Genomic DNA, 2523 nt, shown 5'->3' with positions numbered 1-2523 from the left:
TCAGCAAACGAGTAAACTGATCCGAAGTTAAAATGCTTGCCCAGCTGGTTTCACATCCCAGGCAGAGGTGCAGAGAGGGCGATGAGCGCCCGGGGGCAATGTTGCAGTTGTACCCACTTTTCCCAGCCCCTCTACAGGCTAATGCCTTGGACTTACTCCCCTGGGCGATGGCCCTTCTGCCCCGCCTACCCTTGTTACGCCTCTGCCTCCTCTACACTGGCTGACTCTCCCTGTGGGAAGACGGCTGGCGCCCTGTCCCACCCCGGCGGGGGCGCCACCGGGAGCCGAGCCCCCGCCTACCGGCACCATGGAGTAGGTCATCATCATCAGCATGTCCTGGCTCTCGGCGCGGATGTGCGGCAGCGGCTCGCCGCTGTGGCTGCGCTTGTTGCGCGCCGCGCTCGCGGGGTCCTGGGGAAGCTCTGAGGCCCGGCGCGGCGCGCGGCTCAGCTCGGTCAGGAAGGCGCGCAGGGCGCTGTCCTCGCGCTGCTCGCGGCCCTGCTGCGCCTCCAGCTCCCGCAGCGCCGTGCTCAGCCCGCGCCACTGGCACAGCGCGAACACGGTGCCCGCCGCGTTGAGAGCCGAGAGCAGCGCCACGGCAGCCACGGCGCCACGCAGCCCCCAGCCCGCGCTCTCGCGGCCTCGCTGCGCGCCTCGGGTCATGATCTATGAGCCTCGGGCCTGGAAGGGCAGAGCAGGGTCACTGCCTGCCTTGACAGCCTTTATACGCCCCTGGCACTCTGTGGGCTGGTGGCAGCGGCTTGAGTCACGCTGCCCTTAAGCTCTCCTGGCGGGGCGGGTTGGGGACAGTAGTGGTGGCGCCCGAGCAGCCCAGAGGGACAGGGGGGCGGAGAGGGGAAGAGGAGCGAGTTGAGACAGTCGGTGGAGGAGGGGCGGGCAGTGCCCTGCGGACTAAACCAGCAAACCCGTCTCTCCCTCCCTTTCCTGCTTTTGCCCTGCCCCTGGTCATTGGCGTGGCCCCCACAGGCAGAGTGAGGGTGAGACTGAGGGGGAGAGCAAGAATTCTTATGACCCAAGAAGTCTCTGGATTCCACCTCCACTTCCCCCTACACTGCCCGGAGACCAAAGCATATGCCCACTGTCTCTGAGAGCCTTGCTGCCATACTAGCCCTTGGCAGCCTGCCCATCGTTTCTCCCAAACAGCCCCACGTCCTTACTGATAGGCCACTAAAGACCCCGTATCTTTCCCAGAAAGGAGCTGGATGGAGAAAAGAGACAGTGGGCATTAAGCTTACCATCAGAACCAGAAAAGTGTGCCCCTGCCTCGCAGAAGTCATCGCGAAAGGAGATTTCCAGATTTGCAAACTGGGGACTCTTCCTGGAACCCATACCTGGGAGTGGGCAGGGCAAGGAGAAAAGACTTGGAGAGTGTGAACCAGAATGCCAGGGTTCTAATCCTGCTCTGCTATTCCTAGTTACTAGCCTGAGGATCTTTTGTGAAAGGAGGCTGCTAGAACCAGGGGATGCCTGAGGCGCTTTCTGCTGAAGGACTTGCAAGCTAGAGGTTCCCTTGAGGGCTCTGACTAAGCCAGGTGTGCACCTTACCTAGGATGCCTGGCTTGCAGGCACAGTTGTCCCATATTCCCTGTGCTCCAGTCACACACCAGCCCTATCCTGTTAACTCAGATCTCAGATGTCTGCTCAGCCCCAAGGCCCACTACCTACATAAATGTAGTTATTTTTCAATGTCTTCTCCCTCTGCACATTTCTTCACTTCTGGTGTTTTTCAACTTCTGCCAGAGTGGCTCTGCCTCCCTGGGACCCCAGGCCCAGCAGGAGACCGTAATGGTGTGGGAAGATCCCAACAGAAGCCAAGATCTCAGTTTCCACAGCCCAGCATCTGAGAGGAGGCGGTAGCTCCCTGCCTCACAGCCAGCTGGAACCCCAAGGGAGAGAAAGGACTTCCTCCAGCACAGAGCACCACTGCTGTTTCAATACCATGTGTGCTGGGGGTAGCAGTGTGGGGACCATTGAGATGGGGGAGCAAGTAACTCTGGACTTAACTATTTCCAAGGTTATGTCCTCTATTTCGTGTGGGTAGGATTTTAGCTCAGAGGTGCAAGCGTGTGTGGTCCCAGTCTGCTGGCCATTTGTTGCCCTAGTGGGCTGAGAACAGCCCCTCTGCGAGAGCACAAGAAAACAGCAGTTACATCTCAATCAGATGTTCTGTATCCAAGACTGGTCTCCTGAATGTCAACAGAAATGTCGACAATTTGGAATCTTCTTTGTAGGGCATCCAGTCTGCGGAGGAATTACAAGAGCATGAAAGTCTAAGTGGTTCGTGAAGGACCTTGGCTATGGGGACATGATGGCTGAGAGGGGAGAATGGTCATGAAGGCACCTTCGCCCAGTTCTCTCAACTCCAATATACTAGAACCAATTTGAAGAATTGTCATGGACACTTATTTTCTTTTCATCCAGGAAACAACCACAATGAAGGCAAACTTAAGGCTTAACACTTGACTTGTGTCATCTTCATGTAATTCTGTAGACATTTAGTGA

At 57.3% G+C, this 2523-nt stretch overlaps 1 protein-coding gene across 1 annotated transcript in view; it reads right to left on the bottom strand.

Annotated features, from left to right (window-relative positions):
* GLDN (gliomedin) overlaps positions 1-663 on the bottom strand; it is a 99050-nt gene extending 98387 nt beyond the window's left edge. Inside the window, exon 1 of the mRNA XM_006895315.1 lies at positions 301-663. Coding sequence (XP_006895377.1) covers positions 301-663 — 363 coding nt within the window. The remainder of the gene's footprint in view (positions 1-300) is intronic.
* Between the last annotated feature and the right edge of the window lie 1860 nt (positions 664-2523).

The sequence above is a fragment of the Elephantulus edwardii genome, unplaced genomic scaffold, assembly GCF_000299155.1.
Source record: "Elephantulus edwardii isolate Elephantulus edwardi_28Jun2011 unplaced genomic scaffold, EleEdw1.0 scaffold00164, whole genome shotgun sequence".
NCBI lineage: Eukaryota > Metazoa > Chordata > Mammalia > Macroscelidea > Macroscelididae > Elephantulus > Elephantulus edwardii.
The sequence above is the reverse complement of the archived record's forward strand: the minus strand, read 5'-3'. Positions and strand labels throughout refer to the sequence as shown.